Genomic DNA, 21,357 nt, shown 5'->3' with positions numbered 1-21,357 from the left:
CTTCTTGAATCAAAAATGTCCCAAAAATTGTGCATGAAATGTGTATCTTAGGTTAAAGGGCTTACTAAAACCCATATTTTTAGAATAAAATGCACACAAACCAAACGTGCATTTTGTGAAAAAAAGTGTTAAAAAATAATCCACATTTTTGTGCAGGGTTTTTGATTTTTTACAAAATAATACTGAGTTCCAGAAAGACATCTACTTCTGCTTCATTGACTATGCAAAAGCTTTTGACTGTGTCGACCACAGCAAACTATGGCAAGTTCTTAAAGAAATGGGACTGCCTGATCACTTCATCTATCTCCTGAGAAATCTCTATGTGGGACAAGAAGCTACAGTTAGAACTGGATATGGAACAACTGATTGGTTCAAAATTGGGAAAGGAGTACGACAAGGCTGTATATTGTCTCTAAGCTTATATGCAGAATTCATCATGCGAAAGGCTGGGCTGGATGAATGCCTAGCCAGAATTAAGATTGCCGGAAGAAATATCAACAACCTCAGATATGCAGATGACACAACATTGATGGCAGAAAGTGAGGAGGAATTAAAGAACCTTTTAATGAGGGTGAAAGAGGAGAGTGCAAAATATGGTCTGAAGCTCAACATCAAAAAAAACCAAGATCATGGCCACTGGGCCCATCACCGCAAATAGAAGGGGAAGAAATGGAGGCAGTGAGAGATTTTACTTCCTTGGGCTCCATGATCACTGCAGATGGTGATGAAATTAAAAGACGCCTGCTTCTTGGGAGAAAAGCAATGACAAACCTAGACAGCATCTTAAAAAGCAGAGACATCACCTTGCCAACAAAGGTCCGTATAGTTAAAGCTATGGTTTTCCCACTAGTGATGTATGGAAGTGAGAGCTGGACCATAAAGAAGGCTGATCACCGAAGAATTGATGCTTTTGAATTATGGTGCTGGAGGAGACTCTTGAGAGTCCCATGGACTGCAAGAAGATCAAATCTATCCATTCTTAAGGAAATCAGCCCTGAGTGCTCACTGGAAGGACAGATCTTGAAGCTGAGACTCCAATACTTTGGCCACCTCATGAGAAGAGAAGACTCCCTGGAAAAGACCCTGATGTTGGGAAAGATGGAGGGCACAAGGAGAAGGGGATGACAGAGGACGAGATGGTTAGATAGTGTTTGCGAAGCTACCAGCATGAGTTTGACCAAACTGCGGGAGGCAGTGGAAGACAGAAGTGCCTGGCGTGCTCTGCTCCATGGGGTCACGAAGAGTCGGACACGACTAAACAACAACAACAAGGGTCATCTTACTGGAGCAATATATTCTTACAAAATCCTGTTCAGCATAAATCTCCTCTGTCTGGCTGAATGTGTGCCCACAAACAAAAACCACAGGGAAGCAAGCGAATTTCTTTTGGTTGTTCTACAACTTTAAGACACCTTGTACAAAAATCCTAAACAACAACAACATAGAATCATAGAACTGTAGAATTGCAAGAGTCATGTAGTCCAACCCCCTGCAATGCAGGAATCTCAACTAACGCATCCATTACAGATGGCCATCCAGCCACTGCTTAAAAACCTCCAACGAAGGAGAGTCCATCACCTTCCAAGGGAGACTGTTCCATTGTCAAACAGCTCCTGCCATCAGAAAGTTCTTCCAGAAGTTTAGTTGGAATCTCTTTTCTTGTAATTTGAATCCATTGGTTTGGATCATACCCTCCAGAGCAGGAGAAAGCAAGCTTGCTCCATCTTCCATGTGACATTCAACTTACCGTACATATGTTATGTGGAATTGGGAGGGGTGACACTATGTTGTCCTTCACCCCAGGCATCAAAATGTCTTGGAACAGCTCTGCTTGCAAATGAACACGCAAATGAACAACATGGACTGTAAACAGACTGCTCTGTCCAGCATCCAGCATCACCAATGACTGAGACCTTCAGAGGAATATCAACCTCCCCTCCTATGTCTCATCACCTCTTCTTCATGTTGTTCCTTTCCCTCTGCCTTCTCCACTTTCTTTCCATCTTCCCCACCTCTTCCATACTTTTGATTCCCTATCAAAGTTCTATTAAAATGTTTCTGGATGTAATGTTTGGACATAATATATATGTACACATATATAGGTCTTCTTCCACTCAAGTGTAAGCAAAGAAGCAGGACTGGCTCTACTGTTAGGCAGAGTGAGACAGTCACCTTAGGCAGCAGATGCTAAGGCCGGGGCAGTGATAGCAGCTGTCCAGGCACTTCCTCAGAGCCCCTTGGGCACTCCCATTCTCAGCAATCAGAGTGGGGAGGGCAGCTTATTGATGTCACGGGATGGCTGCCTGCCCCACAGTCTTCCAACACCTAGCCAGTATTTCAAAAAAGGAGGGGAAGAAAGATCCCTCCAAACAAATAAACCTATGTGAAAATTCCAGAAAGGCAGCAAGCTGCTTATTAAGCAAGCTGTTTACTTTTGTTGTTGTTCTTAAAACCACTTTTAAGTGTTAGCATGTAGATGTTATAGGTGAAAAACACAAAGTAGGCTAAAAGGGCACCAAACGCCTTGCAGAAAGCGAGTGAAGAGAGCAGGCCCAGGAAACGCCTACTGTAGAAGTGCTCAAAAGTCTATATGCCTTCTCCAACTTGGTGCCCCCCAGATGTTTTGGAGTATATGTCTCTTCATCAGTCTCTTCATCAGTCCCAACCCAGAGTGATTGTTATCATACATATTAATACCTGCAATGTTTTGTTAGAAGTGACTGGGCAACTTGTAAAAGGAGGACACCCCAAATTCAGGACACCTGTACCAAAATGCCCTTTCTCATGTCAGCATGTATCTAATCTCAGGATGATGAATACTGTCAAAAGGTCATCAGAAAAGTGCGAAAGCCCTTGGCCAGCACACACAAATTGGTTCAGTTAATCTCTTAAACTTAGATTCTAGGGAGGTTTGTTGGAGGAATCTGTTGAAAGCAAAATACCAAGAGCATTTCCTTCCATGCTCCAATTTGCCTCTCTCCTCCCACCACATCACAGCACAAATTCTTGTTATAAATGTTTTTCACTTTAGCTCACTACAATGAACTTCTTTTAATTTTAAATCACACATTATAAATTACTTTGCAATGTACATTGTTTACATATTCATTGATACTTAGCTGCCATTGTTCCAACAGGTGCCTGAGGCAGTCTATATATAAGGCTATAATCCTAACCATGTTTACTCAGACATAAACTACACTAAAGGTGGGACTTACTCCTAGGTAAATAGGGTTAGGGTTACAGCTTAGTTCCTACAGTGTATGCTAATATCAGGTGAAAAACATTTTACTATTGTTTTTTTTCACACAGAAGTAAGTGATATCTTTGCTCACCTGTAGATTATAGCTGTGCTCCTCAGTTAAAGGCCAGGCTCTTCATCAAAGTGGAGAGAAGCATCTGCATTTCTGACTGTTTCAACTGAGGGAAGTCCTAGGACTTTCTAACATCAGCTTCAAACAAATACTTTAGGTTGTTTACTGTCCAAATGGATTCCCTCCCTCATCTTCTTCAGAAGCTTCAGTAAACACAAGTTTCTTTACATGGAAACCACTTAACGTGAAAGGCTGTGAAGCTGTCAATAAATTGTAAGATACACTAAAAATAGTTTATTTTTTGTTCTAAGCTTGCCATCACCCTGATGCTTAACATTTGGGGCTGAGAAAGAAAGAGTGGGGAATAGGAAGGAGGGGGAAGTAGAGGGACCTGACCCCCTGTGACCATGACTTTCTCAGTGAATGAAGAGGGCTGTTTTTGAGGTAGCGATGGCTTATCTAAAAGTGTATGTTTAGTATTTACCACCCTTCAGTGCCAGCACGTCTCTCTTCAGAGTGTGGTTCATAAGTCACTGGAAGAAACCGCATGCTGTTAAGACTTAACATTCTTTGAGTAAGCCTCCTCTCCAACTGGAGAGGGTAGTTACTGAATTTTTCCAAATAAATAAAGCAAACAAGTTACTTCAGGAAGAAAATCACAGCTATATGATTTATGATAGTGAGTTGGTCTGCTGAGCAGAGAATGAACCCAGTGAATCAGCTGTCACAGGCCACCCATCGAGGTCTGTGTTGCCTCCGATGCCTTCCCTCACTCTAAGTGGTACACAGCCACCAGCAGTTTAGGCCTGTCCTGGTTTTAACTAATGTGGGCAGATTCTTACTAGTTCCACTAATTTGCAGCTTACCTCTGAGCTCCAAAATGGACTGATATTAATGAGAGAATATAGGGATCCTATTTACAGCCTTCTGGCACAGAGAAATTCAAAAAGGTGCCTCCAAAATCAATGTTTGCTTTGCTGAGGGCCTCCTTAGGTGTACATTGGAAACAATTCCATTGATCTGACACAATTAAGTCATCCTGAAATCAGGTTTGCTAGCCAGTAGTAGTTTGTGGTCCAGAATCACGAATGGTGTTGAGCAATACCAGACACCCCCAAGACAAAAGGGGATGGAAAATGCTGTGTGTGACATAGCAACTGATGAATGATGGCTAGAGATTATATAATGGGGCAAATGGATTGCTTGTCCCCTTTGTGAACCTGTGACCCAACTCATCATCTGGTAACCTTAAATTCATGAGTATTTTTAGAGACCTGTTTTCCCCCTGCCAAAACCCAGAAAGTGTGATGCACTGCATCCACAGTCGCATAGCAACTGATTTTATGTTGAATTAACTCCTCTTATTGGATTTTCCCCAGACTGAGTAAATCTGAATTTACTGTGGCAAAAGTGCAGATGTCATGTGGACAGGAGTGAAAAATGGGACATGTGGAAGTACAAATCCATATTAAACTCCAATGTGGGTCAGCCACCATTTTGGTGGATGGATGACTGTGGCTTACCACCATCTTACTGCCTCAACCATTACTGTGACTGTAGAAAGAGCAGTTCCCATGTCAAAGCAGATAATGCATGAATTTGCCTTAAGTTGTAGAAATTACTAGGAATTATTACAATTACTAGGAATGATCTTCTTTGGTAGTGAATAGCTGGGGCTCCCAAAGAAGAACTGCTGAGGTAAAATAGGACTGATTTCTTTTGGTTAGTACTGTACTATTCTGTACTTCAGGCAACTGTGATAGACCTGTTTTTAAGAAGTCATACCCTCCAAATTCTTGCAAATAATAATAGGGAATCATCTATATTTTCCCCATTATCTTACAGTCTTCCTCTGCACATATTGCTGAGGCGTCCTATGCCCATCATTTGTATGCTAGATGCATTTGTTTACTCTTATAGCTTGTCCTGCTCTTTTAAAAGCTTACAAGACGTTTGACACTTAGGTTGAAGCAGGATTAGGGAGCCTGTGCTCTCTAGTTATTACTGAATATTGCCAATTATGGGATTATGGGAGCTGGGGTTCAGCAACATCTGGAAAAATGATTTTTCCACTTCTGGGAAAAATCTGCTGGTAAAAGTTCAATGTGAGAAGCAAACCAAGAGGATCAAGTATTTGTTAGAGACTGGAGTAAATTTGTAGTTTACTTAAAAAACCAAAGTAAACAGTTAAAATCATTGGTAGCATTATAATGTGAAATTGATTACAATAATTAAAGGTAAAGGTAAAGGACCCCTGACCGTTAGGTCCAGTCACGATCAACTCTGGGTTTGCGGCGCTCATCTCGCTTTACTGGCCAAGGAGCCGGCGTCTGTCCGCAGACAGCTTCCGGGTCATGTGGCCAGCATGACTAAGCCGCTTCTGGTGAACCAGAGCAGCGCACGGAAATGCCGTTTACCTTCCCGCCAGAGCGGTACCTATTTATCTACTTGCACTTGACATGCTTTTGAACTGCTAGGTGGGCAGGAGCTGGGACTGAGCAACAGAAGCTCACCTCGTCGCGGGGATTCAAACCGCCGACCTTCCGATCGGTAAGCCCTAGGCTCTGTGGTTTAGACTACAGCGCCACCCAGATATACAATAGTTGGATAAAGTAAACGATGCAGAAAACTTAAACTTTTAATATAAGAACCCATGGGAGGGAAGGAAGGAAGTCCTTGCGATTCAGTGTTTGAATTGGTTAGAGATAAAGTGTATAAAAATGTGAAAATCTTATTAAAAATTATTTTTAAAAGCAAAGTAAGTTTTACTGACCTGTGAACTGGCAGGCTGCACCCTCTCATGCTTTAGTGTTCATGTGCATACATTTATAGAGATGGATGCTAGAGATGAGGAGTGTTCCCTCTCCCATGCCTCCTCAGAGAGCAGACTTCTGGAGAGTCTGGGGAGAGAGTTGAACCCTGAAAACAATTTTAGTAATTCACATCAACTCTTTTCAAAAGTATTTCCCAAAGACAAAATTGAGAGATTTAGACTGTTGCAAAGGCTGTTTCAATGGCAGTGTGCATATGTGTGTGTTGTGGGAAACCCAATTCATTTTATGCAGTCTGATATGGAACAGTTCTCTACTAATTACGAATCCACTCTTTACCACAGATGATGTCAGAAATCTATTTTAAAGTTCTTTTAATTAGCATTTCTGAGCATCATGCTGGAAGCAGCTGTAATGAAGTCATTTATGACACACACAGTTCAGGAGCCAAATGAAAGACTGTAAACCAAATTCCAACATAATGTAATAATGGTTAATCGTCAACAGAAGTAACATTTAAACAAGTTGCTTTAATACATACTTTCTTTGTCTTCTAAGTCCAACAAACTGGATAGAGCTTTTCTAGTAATTTAAACCTAGTGTAGTAGGCCTATACAATGCAGTATAGTAGGCCTATACAATTATGCCTTGGGGTGACCTAATTCTGCTTGCATTTAATAGATTGATCTGCAGACACTGTGTAGTTGGCTGTAAGCACAATTACTGTAATAATTCATGCATACAAGCATCTACAATTGTCATTTCTAACATCACTCTTTCGTCCCCAGAAATTTATTGCAAATAAATAAAATTAGGCTTCAAGACCAAAAGTCTTTAATCATTTACTCAAAAGTAAATTATAAACCTGAAGGCAGTCATCACATGAGGGCAGCCATCTTGACTTCTATGTCTCAATAAATTAAAAATATTTAATATGATTCTGTCTCAAATAACTGATGTTATTGTGTCTGATGTCCAGACACAAAATAATTATTATTCGGGTTTTCCACAATTCTGTCTATTTTAACTTTCAGAAATAAGTCTCTTGGCCAGTCTCTGTCTGTACTGAAGCTTAAGGCCTCATAGACTTCTTCTTCTTCTTCTTAATAATTAAATAACACTTCTAAATCATCTAGCTGTATGCGTAATTTTATTTTATTATGTTTCATAATTTTAAAGATGGCTAGCAAAATTTGCACTTTACTTTCTAACAGAAATTTAGAATATGACTTGGAAACTAATTGTACATTAAAAAATCTAGTCCCCAATTAATAGCATAGCTTGTGACTTGCTGGATGGTTCCTTGCTGGATAAGTCCCACGATTGGAATGTAATAATGGAGGGATACAATCTATTTCAGAGAAACAGACCAGACAAGAAAGGAGGAGGAGTGGCGTTATATGTCAGGGATGTGTATACCTGTGAAGAGATCCAAGAGTTAGAACCTCAAAGCCAAAGTGAGAGCATTTGGGTCAAAATTAAGGGAGAGAAGAATAACAGTGACCTCATTGTGGGAGTTTACTATAGATCCCCAAGCCAAACGGAGGACATAGATGATGCCTTCCTGGAAAAGATGGCCAAGCATGCAAAAGGAAGGGAGATAGTAGTAATGGGGGACTTCAATTACCCGGATATTTGTTGGATGTCAAACTCAGCCAAGAGCATAAGGTCAAACAGATTCCTCACTGGCCTTGCAGACAACTTCATTGTCCAGAAAGTGGGAGAAGCAACAAGAGGAACAGCCATTTTAGATCTGGTCCTAACCAATATTGATGACCTGGTTAGTGGGGTAGAAGTGGAAGGATCATTAGGCGCGAGTGATCATGCTCTTCTGAAGTTTACTATACAGTGGAAAGGAGCAGCCAAGCATACTAGGACTCAATTTCTTGACTTTAAGAAAGCCGACTTCATCAAACTTAGGGAAGTGCTGGGTGAGATCCCATGGACACTAATACTAAAAGGAAAGGGAGTTCATGATGGCTGGGAGTTTGTTAAGAGGGAGATAGTAAAAGCACAACGTCAGGCAATACCAATGAGATGGAAACATGGAAGGTGCCTAAAGAAGCCAGGGTGGCTATCTAAAGAACTTTTAACTGAGTTAAGATTAAAAAAGGATGTGTACAAAAAATGGAAAAGGGGGGAAACCACAAAGAGGAATTCAAACAAATAGCCAGCACGTGTAGACAGAAGTCAGAAAAGCTAAAGCACAGAATGAACTCAGGCTTGCTAGAGAGGTTAAAAGCAACAAAAAAGGTTTTTATGGGTATGTTCGTAGCAAAAGGAAGAACAAAGAAACAGTGGGGTCGCTCAGAGGAGAAGATGGTGAAATGCAAACACGGGACACAGAAAGGGCTGAACTCCTCAATGCCTTCTTTGCCTTAGTCTTCTCCGATAAAGAAAACAATGCCCGACCTGAAGAATTTGGAGCAAATGATTCAGCAGAGGAAACACAGCCCAGAATAACTAAGGAGATAGTACAAGAATACTTGGCTAGTTTAGATGTATTCAAGTCTCCAGGGCCAGACGAACTGCATCCAAGAGTATTAAAAGAACTGGCAGATGTGATCTCAGAACCACTGGCAGTCATCTTTGAGAATTCCTGGAGAACAGGCGAAGTCCCGGCAGACTGGAGGAGGGCAAATGTTGTCCCTATTTTCAAAAAGGGGGAAAGAGAGGACCCAAATAATTATCGCCCAGTCAGTCTGACATCAATACCAGGGAAGATTCTGGAGCAGATCATTAAGCAAACAGTCTGTGAGCACCTAGAAAGGAATGCTGTGATCACCAATAGTCAGCATGGATTTCTGAAAAATAAGGCATGTCAGACTAACCTGATCTCGTTTTTTGACAGAATTACAAGCCTGGTAGATGAAGGGAACGCAGTGGATGTAGCCTACCTTGATTTCAGCAAGGCATTTGACAAGGTGCCCCATGATATTCTTGTAAAGAAGCTGGTAAAATGCGGTCTTGACTATGCTACCACTCAGTGGATTTGTAACTGGCTGACTGACCGAACCCAAAGGGTGCTCATCAATGGTTCCTCTTCATCCTGGAGAAGAGTGACTAGTGGGGTGCCACAGGGTTCTGTCTTGGGCCCGGTCTTATTCAACATCTTTATCAACAACTTGGATGATGGACTCAAGGGCATCCTGATCAAATTTGCAGATGACACCAAACTGGGAGGGGTGGCTAACACCCCAGAGGACAGGATCACACTTCAAAACGACCTTGACAGATTAGAGAACTGGGCCAAAACAAACAAGATGAATTTTAACAGGGAGAAATGTAAAGTATTGCACATGGGCAAAAAAAAATGAGAGGCACAAATACAAGATGGGGGACACCTGGCTTGAGAGCAGTACATGTGAAAAGGATCTAGGAGTCTTGGTTGACCACAAACTTGACATGAGCCAACAGTGTGATGCAGCAGCTAAAAAAGCCAATGCAATTCTGGGCTGCATCAATAGGAGTATAGCATCTAGATCAAGGGAAGTAATAGTGCCACTGTATTCTGCTCTGGTCAGACCTCACCTGGAGTACTGTGTCCAGTTCTGGGTACCACAGTTCAAGAAGGACACTGACAAACTGGAACGTGTCTAGAGGAGGGCAACCAAAATGGTCAAAGGCCTGGAAACGATGCCTTATGAGGAACGGCTAAGGGAGCTGGGCATGTTTAGCCTGGAGAAGAGGAGGTTAAGGGGTGATATGATAGCCATGTTCAAATATATAAAAGGATGTCACATAGAGGAGGGAGAAAGGTTGTTTTCTGCTGCTCCAGAGAAGCGGACACGGAGCAATGGATCCAAACTACAAGAAAGAAGATTCCACCTAAACATTAGGAAGAACTTCCTGACAGTAAGAGCTGTTTGACAGTGGAATTTGCTGCCAAGGAGTGTGGTGGAGTCTCCTTCTTTGGAGGTCTTTAAGCAGAGGCTTGACAACCATATGTCAGGAGTGCTCTGATGGTGTTTCCTGCTTGGCAGGGGGTTGGACTCGATGGCCCTTGTGGTCTCTTACAACTCTATGATTCTATGATTCCTAGATGAATAACATTAGGAAAGCATTGTTCGTGCAGCCATTTTGGCTAGTGGTATTAACAATAATTTTTGGTTGTGTAGATAGTTATTTGTGGCTTCTTTTAGTTGGGTGGGATCTGCAAGACCTATGTTTTGTTTGTATAGATATTTAGGCTTTTATGGGTTATGTTTGTTATAATTGGTTTTAGTGTTTATACTGTTTTTCTGAGTTATTTTGGGTCACTTTTGTGAGGAAAGTGACATCATCATCCTCATCTTTGCTCAGATACTTTCATTCCTTCAACGAGTAGCACAACCTGCTGAAGCAGCAAATAAATGCGTAGAAGTGGATCTCACTGGTTGCAGTGCCAGTACAAATGGTCCATACTCTGCGATCAGAATCTAGGAGGGGGTTGTTAGTGCTGATGGAAGTTGCAGTCTGGGCCTTCTGGTACACGTTTGGATCACCGAGGAAGTGTTTAGAGTCATACTTTGCATATATATTTCTTTGAACCAGAGCAGGGGTAGGCAACCTAAGGCCCGGGAGCTGGATACGGCCCAATCGCCTTCTCAATCTGGTCTGCGGACGGTCCGGGAATCAGCGTGTTTTTACATGAGTAGAATGTGTCCTTTTATTTAAAATGCATCTCTGGGTCATTTGTGGGGCATAAGAATTTGTTCATCTCTCCCCCCCCCCCAATATATAGTCCAGCCCACCATATGGTCTGAGGGATGGTGGATCGGCCCCTGGATGAAAAAGGTTGCTGACCCCTGAACCAGACACAAAATGTTATTCACTTGTTGAGTGAACCAAGTGTCTACAAAGATAAGGATTCAGTGTTTTTTCAATAGTAGAAACCCCACATTGTAACTCAGGAGACACTGATCAGAATTTTCCTCCCACTTGCGTGTGCCAGCAGCTAAATATGGCCCAAAGGAAACCAACTCTGCTGTTTGCTGGCAACTGAAGACACTGAAGTGTTTTTGATTAAATGAAACTAGCATCTAAGCCCGGGGAGGGAGGAGGGAGGGCAAACAATACCACTTAACGATAAAATAGTACAATGTGAAAAGTGTTATCTATAAACATCAGAGAAAGTGGATCACACTCTAGTTGCTTGTCTTGCACACTAAAATCACAGGCCAAACTTCAGGCATGTAGCAATTCATCAACAACTCTTTGCTAAGAACCAGTTTTAAGAACAACTTTTTACCTTTACTAGAGCCAACTGTCAAACTGTTTAAAATACCACTGAAAGAGAAAAATGGATTAGCACAAGTGTTTATTCTTACAAAATTCTTGTGCCACATTAGTCATGAAGGACAATGGAAAGAACGTAAAAAATGCTGGTTTTATAAGGAAGTCAGAAACTTGAAGAATTATAGATTAAGTAAACAAATGTGAAATTGGAACATATTAAAATGTCTTTTTTAAAAAAAGAGAGACAGTTTGTAAGACAGGAAAAATATGGAAGTGTCATTTATTGCTAAAAATTACTCATCTTAAAACGATGCCATGAATGTAAACTGCTCTCTGTAAAATAGATATGATCACAGGTCAGGCACACCCACAAAGTTAGGTTTTCTAAAGCTCATGTCATTGACTGCTTCCACATGGATGAGCACCCTCAGCTGTAGTTCCTTATAAAGTAAGGCTCTTTTATCCATAGCAATCGTGTGCAAATAAGTTAAGTAGTAAATGTCAAGCTTGGAAATTTCTTCCTTGTACAGTGGTACCTTGGTTTAAAACCATAATCTGTTCTGGAGGTCCATTTGTAAACCAAAACAGGTTGTAACCCAAGGTGCGCTTTTGCCAATGGGGCCTCCAATTTCTTTTGTTTGTAATCCAAAAAATGGGTTGTAATCCAAAAAAAGTTTGCAAACCGGGTTTGACATGTTTGTAATCCAAAACATATGCAAACCAGACTGTTTGTAAACCAAGGTACCACTGTGCAAAGGAAACCACCAGGACATTTTTAGATACTGCATCATTATGGATGACTGAGGCCATGTACATAATGCAAGACCCTTTTTTCTGTTGAAGAGGGCATGGACTGTGTGGTGAAAAGTGGAAGAGGGCTGAGTGTCTTCACAATAATGCAAATATATTAAATTCAAATTAGGGAAATATCTTTATTATGCCCACCAAAATGCCACAAAGTTTTTACACTATTTTGTGGTATTTTGATTGGCCTAATCAAAAATATTGCCCTAATATGCATTTTGGAATCGCCATATTGCTGGCACATCACTGCAGATCTGCAACAGTTTTGTGTAAATGTTAAAAAGCAGAAGGGGAAAAGTAGGAGTCCTGTGTTGCTCATAACACAAGTGCTGTAGATAGAGAGTAGAAGTACCACTCTCTGGAGTAGATTTGTCAATAGAATCACCAATAATTTCCAGTATAATTTCTTCTGATGTTTTCTTTGAGGATGATTTTTAATGTAGCCACTTTGTAATCATGCCGCTACCATGAGTTTTAATTTCCTGAGCAATTTTTTGTTGGACCCATCCCAAGAATTCTGGCTTAGCCTCTCAGCTCTGCATGTGGGCTTCCCTTGTGAGAACAGTATTGGAACATCAGCCTTTGGCCTGTTCCACCAGGGTCTTCTTATATTCTTATGTCTGAGGAAACCAAAGGGGGAATGACCATGGCCCCATGAGAACTACTGACATATCCTGGGTGATCCAGTGTTTGAAGAGCTTCGAGACTGTGATCCATGATTGTTTTGCAGCCTTAGGGCTAGTTATACGTATACAGTGATTTTGTTTGCTGACTATTCTATGAGGATGCACAAAAAACACACAGATTTGCCAACTTGGAATGGTGATATTGGGTCATTCTATTTATAAAATTGGAAGAATATTAATATACCTACATCATCAACCTTCTGTTTAATAAAGAATAAAAAAAAAGTTTGTCAAGAGTATTTATAGCAAAAGGTCAGGCCCCATTAATTCCTTAATGGCATTTTCCCCTCAGCATTTAGGCTGATTTTATTTCTAATGTGAAAATCAGTCACTTTTTGTCAAGCAGCAAAAACATTTGATAACATTATAATAATAATAATAATAATAATTTATTATTTATACCCCGCCCATCTGGCTGGGTTTCCCCAGCCACTCTGGGCGGCTTCCAAAAGAATATTAAAATACTATGATACATCAAACATTAAAAGCTTCCCTAAACAGGGCTGCCTTCAGATGTCTTCTAAAAGTCTGGTAGTTGTTGTTCTCTTTGACATCTGGCGGGAGGGCGTTCCACAGGGAGGGCGCCACTACCGAGAAGGCCCTCTGCCTGGTTCCCTGTAACTTGGCTTCTCGCAGTGAGGGAACCGCCAGAAGGCCCTCGGTGCTGGACCTCAGTGTCCGGGTAGAACGATGGAGGTGGAGACGCTCCTTCAGGTATACTGGACCGAGGCCGTTTAGGGCTTTAAAGGTCAGCACCAACACTTTGAATTGTGCTCGGAAACGCACTGGGAGCCAATGTAGGTCTTTCAAGATTGGTTGTGGCCTCCTTTCTTGTAGAATGTTTGATGAAAATCCACCGGCAAAGGCAACTGTAGCAGAAGAGTGCTCTTTATCATGAAACTATTGCCTTAAAATCTGCTCTTTTTCCACTTGCAAGTCTGTTGGGGCTCTCATGGTGGTGGAGGAAGTGGGTGTGGATGTTATGGTCATCCTCAGTAGAGGAATGGCCCCTTTAGGGCTGGTGTTAGCAGAGCATAAACGAGAGAGGTTCTTAAATTATACTTGATTTGTGGAATGTTTTGTACTGCCAGAAAAGCATGGATTGAATCAGTGAAACAGGATTGCTATTTTGGTATAGCTTGTAAGGACATTCTTTCTGGGCATCACATTCAACTCATGTGTCTTAAGAGTTCTTATTTAGCCGGCGTTTTTCTGTTTGGATTCCTTTCTCTTTTGCCCCTCAGCTGTGGTTGTCCCCCAAGATTTTAAGGCTTGGGGTCGTTTTCTCAATTTATCTTCTCTCTCTGGCAGCTATAATCCATTTAACTAACATTAATATAATTTTAGCCTGATGAGTATAAAATCATCCTATCTTTTTTATTCCTTGTGCACACAGTATCTTAATCGTGACCCTTCCAAACCTCTTGCCTGTTTTCCCAACTCTGTTTTTGTTCTCTCTTTCTGTGTTGGATCCCTTGCTATCTTTCCTCCTTTGCAAGTATGCAGTCCATTCTAGGTCTTCTAATCTAAAGAATTCTTCAGCTTTTGCCCCTTATTAAGCCCACTAATTAATAGCAGCAGAGTGTTGCCTAACTCCACCCATTTAAGTATACTGGTACTGGGGGAAATTGGTTCAGTTGTCTTTTTGTGTCATATATTTATCTTCTTTGCATTTTCCCTCTTGTTTCAGTTTTTACTATCTCTCCTTTGACTTGTGTTTCTGTTGGATAGTAAGCTTTATCTGGATTCATTGGTACCCATCCTTCACCAGGATTTTGGTGCCTTGGCTGCTCAGGTGGATGGTTCTACCCAGTGCTTTTTTCTAAAAAAAATGTTTAGGGGTACTCTCATTTTGACTCAAGAAAACCACCATTTTATAGTTCAAATTGGAAAAAATAAATTCAGTAAATGGACAAAAGTGCAAAGATTCACAAAATGATTAGGGGTATGCGTCCCCCCAGACAAAAAACCACTGGTTGTACCTAAGTGAATAGGTAGCTGTATGTAGGAAGGATAAGGATGCCCTCTTTGGGAACAGGAAAATCCCCACCAATCTGTGGCAATTGCTATTCAAGGCATCCACCTCACACTTGGGTGTGCTGGTACTAAAGCCCTTAAACACCCTTTCTTGTGAATTTTTTTTTTAAGCAACCTACCTGAAATCTTGCCATCCTTGAACTATATTAGGAAGGCCTCTTAAGTGCCAGGCACCAAGAGGCCAGAAAAGTACCCAGTACATATATCTACAGGGTATCCAAAGCCCTTCAAACCATTCCTGTTCAAAATCTAAGTACTGTACTGTACCATTTGGAAAATCTTTCTGTTGAAATACTGGTGCTGAATGGTAAGAACCATCCATCTTGGTAGTTTCCAATGTGAGCACATTGCTAGCAGGGCATTTACCTGTGACTCCTGCATTGCAAGGGGTGACATGACCCTTGTGGCCCTTTCTAACCTTGCTATTCTATGATGCTGTGGAGTCTGAAAATCAGACCAATGGGGAGCTATCAGGATTAACTCCAGATTTCTGCTTCTTTATTTGCTATAAGTTTGATGAATAGTAGACATAGGACACTGCCAAGTAGAATGATAGAATTGTAGAGTTGGAAGGGAGCCTGAGGATCACCTAATCCAACCCTCTGCAACCCAGGAATATGCAGCTGTCCCATACAGGGATTGAACCTGCAACCTAAGTATCGTCAGCACCACACTCTAACCAACTAAGCATACAGCAGATCTCTTGATACTCATGAGCCAGATAAATTTATGTCTGAATATAAAGTTCCCACTTCTCTGTTCTCCAGGGTCATACAGTAAATGGTAAGCAGAATGCATTTCCAGTAGTGCTATCTTTGTCCAGCAGGCACCTTTGATTAAGTCTTTTATATTGGGTGGCCTGCTCCATATTGATGGACATTTCACCTACTGTGGCATTTGAGTTAGTGCGCCTTCCTTGTCCTGCTTGAAAGCAGAGAAGATACAGGTGACTAGGATGGGGAGAAGGTGGCTTTAACTGGTGCAAGCACAGACACTGTGTGGGTTGAAAGCACTTTTTCTCCTTTCTCCCCTTCCCACCTGTAGTCATGTGCTTCATGTGGAAAGTGGTAGTGAGAAAGAAAGTAGAAAAAGAGGTGAGAAGGAAAAATAAATACATAAAGTAAAGAACAAGGCAAAACAGGATAAATTCTCTAAAATTCACCTGGAACTCCAGTTTCCAGCAACTATGTCAGTGCAGATCTAGACAATGAAAAATGATTCCTACCTGCTGAGATGGCAATCAGTCGCTGGCCAGCTTGGAGAGGTCCCCCCATCAAGTGAATGCCTGACCTCTATCCTACTAAACAAACTGTATTGTTATGGATTTAGGGCAAACCTTAGAAATGAATAAATGCCAGGGTTTTGGTTATTTGTGATATGAAAGGAGAATGCAAGCGGCAAAGGAATTTCTAGGCTGGTTTATGCAAACCAGCCCGGCTGGCTTAGTGAAAAGCAAACCTAACATGGCAAAAGGTGTTGACGGGACACTATGGAGAGCAATCCTTTAATTTGGGGGGTGAGTGATGGGGTGTACATTTGAGGGGACAGGAAAATGGAGTTTTCAAGCAAGGGTTTTTCTGAGAAGGAGGAGAGAGAGAGCGGAGATCCAACTTTGAGGAAAGCAGCTGAAGGTTGCCTGCACTGCTGCCTCTCGAACTGTGTATGCCATAAGATCTAGACTCCCTCCATGCAGACTGAAGGTATAAATAGGTGAATAAACCATATTTCGTAAAGCACAACAGTCTCCACCATGTCTTCCATTCTCTAAAGTGACACAGACCCTGTGGGGGTGCCTGGGACCTCATGGGCTCTTGCCACTGCTTGGCAGAGAGGGGCAGGCACACGACTTTTGTAACAGTATTTTTCTGAAAAAAGTTATAAAGAAAAGTGAGAATAACTTCTAATATAAAAAGCATAGAAAAACTAGGCTGTTAAATATTTCAGCATGTAAATTATTATCTTATTTTTGGAAACTTTATTTATTGCTAAATGCAATGAAGTTAAGAGAGTTTAAAATTATTTCTCATGAATTACTACATTATACATATGTGAAAAACATACAGATATCTTCAATACCTTCTCATTTGACTTGATTTGAGAATTTAGAAGCCTTTAGATGTGTTCTTTCATTTTCAAAAGAGTTAGCTAAATACACTAAGGCTAATCCATAATCAGAGCACATCCAGTGAAATCAATAAAATTAAGTTAGTGAAGTCCACTGGTTCAGAGAGTCTGCTCTCAGTATGACTTAATTCAGATATTACCCCTTGTGTTTCCAGAAGTAAATGGTAGTGTTTACCACCTCCTGCTTCTAGTCAAATGGATTTGGAATGAAAAATAAGATTCTACATCCATTTAACAGAGCGATAAATAACATGTATAGAGTTCTAAATGAGCAACCAAATGAGCTTCTTCTCAAAGAATGTGATACTGAAGTTATTCAACAGGGACTTGTCAGTTACTGCATTCTTCAGCCATTACTGAAACCCTTGTGATAAAAAGTTGCCATTGTAAAACCCTTTATCTTTGGAGGCATCCTTTAACTAGATGGCCATGAAAGTGAAAATCAAAGACTAAAACAAATAAGGCCGTCTGATTAATCTTGAATCAATAACTCAATTCTCAGTGTCTTAGAATGAACATCTGCAGCTTTTAGTTTAGTAACTACATACATTTTCTGTGATTTTAGAGGGACAGTTTCTTTTGTTCTGCATCTAATGTAGATTCTTCATGTAATAAAGAACTCAGTTGTTTCTGTGCACAAGAGAGGAACAATTCCAGACTTGATAGGCTACGTTGACGGATAACACAATCAATCTGTGAGGACAAAAGAAAAATATACATAGAAAAGTAATCTGTATTAAGAAAAAAAATTGCAACTATAATCAGTGAACACTTTGCCTTATTAAACGACACTCAGCTGTATCCAGTGCTAGTTCTACCTAGAGTAAATCCATTGAAATTAATGGCTATAACCAACTCAGGCCCATTATTGTTAATAGGTCCACTCTGTGGAGGACTTTGGTTGGACAGTGTTCTTGAAGCTACCAACATGAGCTTGACCAAACTGTGGGAGGCAGTGGAAGACAGGAGAGCCTGGCGTGCTCTGGTCCATGGGGTCACGAAGAGTCGGACACGACTAAACGACTAAACAACAACAATGGAGGACTTAGTCAGATACAACCCACTGGACGTTTGTGGGAATTCAGTACATTGCATACTAGAAAACATGACTAATGGCTGATTTCCTTTCAGCTTCAAATATGAAAGAGAAAAACAAAACCTAAATCTGTGAGTCTACGTAGATATTTCATCATTACAAGGCAAGCAGTGGCTTTAGATCATCTTAGCTGTTCCTGCAAATTGAGTCAGAATATAAATAACCATCAACAGGATTTCCACATATCTAATGGTGTTGTCAAATTTCTTAACTAGGAAAGCAAGCCATGTATTTTTTAATAATCTGTTTTTAATAAAATTTTAGAATACATGTGCTTCACTCCTTCATTCTCTTTAGCTACTGAATTCCTTTAATATGATCTCTGAATAAATATGACACTTTTGTTCCCTTTAGTGCATATAAATCAAATTTAAGGGATTCCCAGGGAATTGTCTTTGTTTTCTGCTTTTGTTTTATAAAAATTAAGTTGCTTGTTACGTGTAGCAAGCAGAAGATGAGTAACATTGGAGAAGCTCCAAATATTCCATTAAAATACCAGCCTGCTAGATTGGTACTCCAATGAAACATTCATTTTCCCCCCAAATGTAGCAAACAAAACTTAACAAAGTACTGAATCAACGCACAAAACCTTAAGAGGTCAAGAGGCTCTGCAGAACAGCTGGACCCTCTGGGTCTAGGCACAGCCACAGCAAGCCTGGCTGAGAGCTGTAGGAGGGCCCTTGGGCAATGGTGGCTCGAAGTAAGAGCAGCTGTGTCGGTGCTCCCTAGTAAAGAAGCAGACTTGCAACTGTGCAGAAGAAAAGGGGGGAAAGGTGTAGCTAGACTGGTGGCTTGGCATGGCTTAGCACTGTCCCTTTTCAGCACTTGCAGTCAAGCTCAGCGTAAGGCCATCAGCCTTCTCAGTGGTTTGGCTGGGACCATGAAGACCCCAGCAGAGAACCCAAGCAAAGCAGCGGAGTACCTCAAGGAACTCAACAAAATTGTCGAGATGCAGCAGGAGCTGCTGGAGAAGATTGAGCAGCAAGTGGCCAAGCTGGATCACGAGAACGCCTGCCTGCAGCTCCGGGCACATGCAGGCTGCTTCTTCTGCAACAGCAGGCAGCCCTGCCCACCTCGCTGCTGCTGGGGGACCTCCAGGAACGCACCACTGGTGATAAATCTGAAGATGAAAGTTCAAGAAACCTCAGGACTCTGCCTATGAACTGCAGAGAAAAGTTGGCAATAATAGGCATGGTGTCTTTCAGGCACACTTGCTCACCATTACTAAGTTGCCAATGCCTGCAGAGGTCCCCCCAAACAAAGTTCCAAAGCCAGGAAGATCTTTGGCCCATCTTGCTGCTCGAAGGCAGACCATTCACCCATTAGCCGCTCCACGGATGGACCAAAATAGGCAACAGACTGCTGGAAACTTTCAGTCACAGTGCAGAAAGGTCTCCAACCTGTTGGCCACAAGATCCGGAATGCTGTCTGCAGACAAACGGCGGCCCCCTCGGCCTGAAGCCAGATGAGCGCCACAACCCTATAGTGGCCTTTGACTGGACTTAACTGTTCAGGGTCCTTTACCTTTTTCCTTTACTTGCTTATAGTAGTAGCATATAGGAATGGTGTGCATAGATTTCATCATCATCATCATCATCATCATTACATCTATTATGAAGGTGGTGGGAATAGGTGCCTGCTGTTTCAAGATTTCAAGGGTTGGTTTCTAGGTTTCAAATTAAATCTCTGGAGCCTCAGTGGAGGAAAGGTTTGCTGCCGTCTCCCCACCCAACTCCTTCATAGCTTTTCAGGCTGGAAATGGCTTGTCTCATTCAACACTACATGAACCTAACCACTCAGCTGATGAACAGAAGTGTACCTGTTCTCCTCATGCAGATATTAAAGGATATGCACAGTATCCTGCCTCTGACAGCAGCGGATGCTCCAGAGGAAATACATGAGACGCCAGAGGGTTAATGAGAAAAGGAAATGGTTGCCATGAGCTCGTTAGAGGCACAACTTCATTTGTTATTATTATTTTTAAAAAACCTCAAAGTCAAATATTACAGAATAATTTCCCCATTTATCTTTATATTCCCATTTATAAATCTGGGGCGGTGGGGAATCAGAACTAGCTTAAGGATAGAGGGTGGTGGTGGGGAACCAAGTAAACAAAGCACAAAAGGATCAAGTTGCTCATGGAACAAGAACACTATCACACTGTTCCTATAATATAATTCTTATTATGTTTTACTGAAAGCAAGGTGGTCAGAAAAACTGTTCATATGCACCTCCTTCTGCGAAGGAAGGATGAGATGGTGGTGTTCCACAGGAAGGGCAAAACAGGAGAGGCATATAGGGCCTGCCTTAAATGTCAGGTGCCACCTCCTTTTCTCGTAGTTTTCTCTGGAGCAGCTGTCCTGTCCCACCCTCCCCCTCCAGATCATCATGGGACGAGCCAACTGCTTCTTCTGGCTGAATAGGAAATTCCCACCCCTCAACTGATACCTGGGAGCGCCTCTTTTTTGCATATGCAATACTGCATGAAATATGGGGAAGAATATTGGCTTTAGTTGTTACAAAGTCATGGCCAGCATATCATAGCCAAATGCACATGGCAGGCCACACTCTGGATCTTGTTTTCTTGACTGGGCAGGAAGAGGGTGATTTGAAGGTGGGGGGCATTGACATCAGTCCCTGGTCGTGATCAGATCACTTCCTGTTGAGGTTTAGGATGTCAGCACCTTTTCCTGTCCTCAGAGGCTATTAGGAAGGTCTGCCCTCGGAGGCTGATGGGATTCTAAATGGCTCTGGGGTTTTTCCAGCTGATATGACTGGTGCTCCTGTCGAAGCCCTGGCTGACCTCTGGAACACCCAAAGGCTTGGGCTATTGACATGATTGCCCCTGAGTGCCCTCTCCCACTTCATGGAGCCCAATTGGCCCCCAGGTATACTCTGGAGATAAGGGTGAGGAAACAAGCTGGGAGATGGCTTGAACACAAGTGGAGGAAAGATTCGAATGACTTCAACCGAACAATGGCAAGAGCTCATTATCAAACCTACCTAGTGGCAGTGAAGGCAGCAAAGAAGGCATACAGTGGTACCTTCGTTCTCAAACACCTTGGTACTCAAACAGCCTTGGTTCTCAAACGCCAAAAACCTGGAAGTGTTTTCGAACGTTTTTTGGAAGCTAAATGTGGCTGTCGGCTATTGTTTCCAGGGTGCCTGCACCAATCAAAAGCTGCGCCTTGGTTTTTGAACATTTCAAAAGTCAAATGGACTTCTGGAATGGATTATGTTTGGCACTTTTATTTTTGCAATTTATTTTGCATTTTTATTTCTGAGGCTTTTTTGGTTAATTTGTTTTT

At 41.7% G+C, this 21,357-nt stretch overlaps 1 protein-coding gene across 17 annotated transcripts in view; it reads right to left on the bottom strand.

Moving 5' to 3' along the window:
- The window catches only part of CCDC91 (coiled-coil domain containing 91), a 160,681-nt gene that overhangs the window by 4,510 nt on the left and 134,814 nt on the right, over nt 1-21,357 (bottom strand). For 8 of the 17 annotated variants that reach the window (XM_081005536.1, XM_081005521.1, XM_081005535.1 and 5 more), the window contains one exon: nt 17,715-19,169. In XM_081005536.1, coding sequence (XP_080861662.1) covers nt 18,852-19,169 — 318 coding nt within the window. In that variant the 3' untranslated portion in view covers nt 17,715-18,851. Of the gene's footprint in view, nt 1-16,777; nt 17,647-17,706; nt 19,170-21,357 lie in introns of those variants that run through there. The other 9 variants (XM_081005529.1, XM_081005531.1, XM_081005534.1 and 6 more) reach the window with 8 other exon arrangements.

Source organism: Podarcis pityusensis (assembly GCF_964106645.2).
Source record: "Podarcis pityusensis genome assembly, chromosome: 5".
NCBI lineage: Eukaryota > Metazoa > Chordata > Lepidosauria > Squamata > Lacertidae > Podarcis > Podarcis pityusensis.
Note: the sequence above shows the minus strand (reverse complement) of the source record. Positions and strands in the feature narration are given on the sequence as shown.